The 3,255-nt window shown below is 41.0% G+C and overlaps 1 protein-coding gene across 1 annotated transcript in view; it reads left to right on the top strand.

Moving 5' to 3' along the window:
• Positions 1–991: 991 nt before the first annotated feature.
• LOC125485474 (dynein beta chain, ciliary-like) overlaps positions 992–3,255 on the top strand; it is a 31,406-nt gene continuing 29,142 nt past the window's right edge. The window contains exon 1 of the mRNA XM_048608444.1: positions 992–1,415. Within this exon, the coding sequence (XP_048464401.1) occupies positions 1,191–1,415 (225 nt within the window). The 5' untranslated portion in view covers positions 992–1,190. The remainder of the gene's footprint in view (positions 1,416–3,255) is intronic.

The raw sequence follows: 3,255 nt of genomic DNA, 5'->3' as shown, positions 1-3,255 counted from the left end.
TGTTTTACAACAAATGTACAAAGTTAATTTTCATTGTAAATAATTGAAACACAAAACCATCCCTGAACTTTTCCACTTTCCAAATTCCCATATTAGTAGTGGAATTCTGCAATTATAAATGAACTAGAATTGTGACAAGCCACTGTTCACAAGATCCCTTGGGGTTTTTGTCTTTTCTCCTCAACTCCAATTCTCGGATAAAGTATTGCAGTAATTTGTCATGCTTTGTGTATGATAGCTGATTAGGAAACTCCTCCATTCTTATCCACTAGGTAGGTAACCAACTTGATTGGCCACTTTACACGTACGTACACCTTTTACGGGCTCGAACTCAGAGCTTTACAGCTCGCTGACAAGGATGTCACCGCTGCGCTACAAACCTCCTACCCACTGGTAGCGACTTTGAGGCACCCTATGAAGTTTTGTTAGAAATGTACAAGTTTGCTTCTGCAGATCTGGCATGTAATATTTTGTTTATTAGATAACTTTGCAACAGTTGAAAACACACTGCATTTTAAAAAGATCGTTTCTCATCCTTCTGTGCTACTTCTGTAGCGCTAAAGTGTTTTGAGTATTCGAGGGATACGATCCACGTCCACGCATCAACACTCCACCCCCGCCCAAGGTTGTCCTGATAAACGAGAATCTTATAAATAAACCTTAGCTATAGTCCACAAAACATTCTGGGGTTTTATATATTGCTTTGTTTGTTATTTCTGATGGCTCGCTACTTATTTCAGTTTGACAACACATTTGTCCCGATTTTGTTTATGACTAGCGTTGATTTTCCAGTTAATTTATGCATATATTCTTATCACATTGACATATGCGCACTTTTCATTGACTGTTTACATTGACAGAACTGCAGCTGAAACAATTGCAACACTTGATACCAGCGGCCACCCCCTCTGCGTATGGTTTGTTCCCGGGGAGACGCTGCATAAAGAAGGCATCGGCTTGAAGTGGACTTGTTCACTCCGGAAGAGGGGAAGAGGCTAGTGATGGAAAGGTTGCATTTTCATTCCCATTCCCAAGGAAACCAGTTCATAGCAGAGTCCAACTCGTAGGAGCACGAGCGTTAGCGAAATGCGCAGCTGTGAGTTGGAAACGCAGTGAAAATAAACAAGGCTCGATTTGACTGAAAACTAAATTGTTGGAAGTAGTCCGGCCAAAAAATCAGAGTGGAGGAAATGGCTGAAGAAGGTGAAGAAAACCACGATAAGAGTTTCGGAGAAGACGAGAAGGTGCAGTATATCGCGGGTTGGATCATCTACTCGTTGAGACTCCGAGCTGACAAATGGGTCAAATTCATTGCGAGCAAAGAGAACCAAAAACTCTTGTCGGAGTTTCTCGAAAGAGAGTATTTTCTGGTGTGGTTTCTCAGCGACACGGGGCTCCTGGCAGCCTCCAGGGAGGTAAGAGCAATCCGGATTTCCACTCTCCGTTTAATCCGGATCATTTAATGAAGATTAAATGTCGCAACAGGTTGCGGTTTTATCATCAATTTCCCTGAACGCGTAGAACCATTTTCAAAGAAGGGAACCTTTTCGGAACCAGGTGCTTATTTTCTGTGGGTTAACAGCAAAATAATATTGTAGGTATTCTAAAATAAACCGAGAAACGTACGTTTTTCCTGTAGAATCAAGCAACGTAAAATAAAGCTATGAAGTGTATTTTGCCAAGCATTTCGTTTGACAAATACAAAAGATTGAATTATTCATTTTAAAAACGATCTAATGTGAAATGATTTTGACTTTGTTCAAATAATATTTGATGAGAATTGGTCTTGCGTAGTAAATTTCTTTAAAACTTTTAATTGAGAATTCGGATATTGCTGATGTGGTATTTTGTGTTGTCTACAGCGCAAAATCGGGCCATTGGGCCCTTAAACTGTTTATGCTCCACACCAGCATCTTTATTCAGTTAACCCTCATTACCATATTACTTTTTCTTTGTCATTCAATTCTTCTTTGTATTATGCTGTGCTCCCTCTCATGCCATTATCTAGCTTCACTTTCAATGGCATCAACTCTATTCATCTTCACCACTTGAATTGTAGTAGGCTGTGAAATTCAATAGGATCATGGCTGATCTGAAATTCTTCAAGTCCACTTTCCTGCCCATTCCCTGTAACCGTTGATTCCCCTACTGATCAAGAATCTCTCTCTCTATCTCAGCCTTAAATATACACAAGAACTCTGCTCCCCACAACTCGCAACACTCTAAGAAATTCCCCCTCATCTCGGTCTTAAATTGGCAGCCTCCTGTATTCTGAGCCTATGCCCTCTAGCCCTAGATTCTCTTAATGGGTGAAATATATATCCTGTCAAGCCCCTTGAGAGTCTGATTGTGTATTGACAAATACAAAAGATTGAATTATTCATTTTAAAAATGATCTCACATGAAATGATTTTGACTTTGTTTCAATGAGATCCCTACTCATTCTTCTAAATTCCAATAAGTAGAGTTCCAACCTGTTCAACCTCTGCTCATAAGACAATTCCCTAGTGGTATTATTGCTGGACTGTTAGTCCGGAGAACCAGGGAATGTTCTGGAGACCTGGGTTCGAATCCCGCCATGGCAGATGGTGGAATTTGAATTCAATAAAAATCTGGGATTAAGAGTCTAATGATGACCATGAATTCATTGTCGATTGTTGGGGAAAAATCTATACTGGTTCAGTGATGGCCTTTGGGAAAGAAAGTGCCATCCTTACCTGGTCTGGAGTACATGTGTTTCCACATCCAATGTGGTTGACTCTTAATTGCCTTCTGGGCATCTAGGGATAGGCACTAAATGCTGGGCTAGCCAGCAATGCTCAGATCCTGTGAATGAATTTGAAAAAGGTGTCATCCTGGTGAATCTTCTCTGAACTGCCTCCAATGAAATATCTTTCTTTAAATAAAGGGACCAAAACTTCTCACAGTACTCCAGATGAGATCTCACCAATGCCTTGTACAGTTCCAGTAATGATGTGCAGGTGCCGGTGTTGGACTGGGGTGGTCGAGATCAGAAATCACACAACATCAGGTTATAGCCCAACGGGTTTATTTGAAATCACAAGCTTTCTGTGCGCTGCTGCTTTGTCAGATGAAGCAGCGCTCTGAAAGCTTGTGATTTCAAATAAAGAGATAACAAGGTTTGAGCTGGATGAACATAGCAGACCAAGCAGCATCAGAGGAGCAGGATAGCTGACGTTTCGGGTCTAGACCCTTCTTCAGAAATGGGGGAGGGGAAGGGGATTCTGAAATAAA

This window comes from Rhincodon typus, chromosome 2 (genome assembly GCF_021869965.1).
Source record: "Rhincodon typus isolate 14 chromosome 2, sRhiTyp1.1, whole genome shotgun sequence".
Taxonomy (NCBI): Eukaryota; Metazoa; Chordata; class Chondrichthyes; order Orectolobiformes; family Rhincodontidae; genus Rhincodon; species Rhincodon typus.
This window is presented reverse-complemented; position numbering and strand designations above follow the sequence as displayed.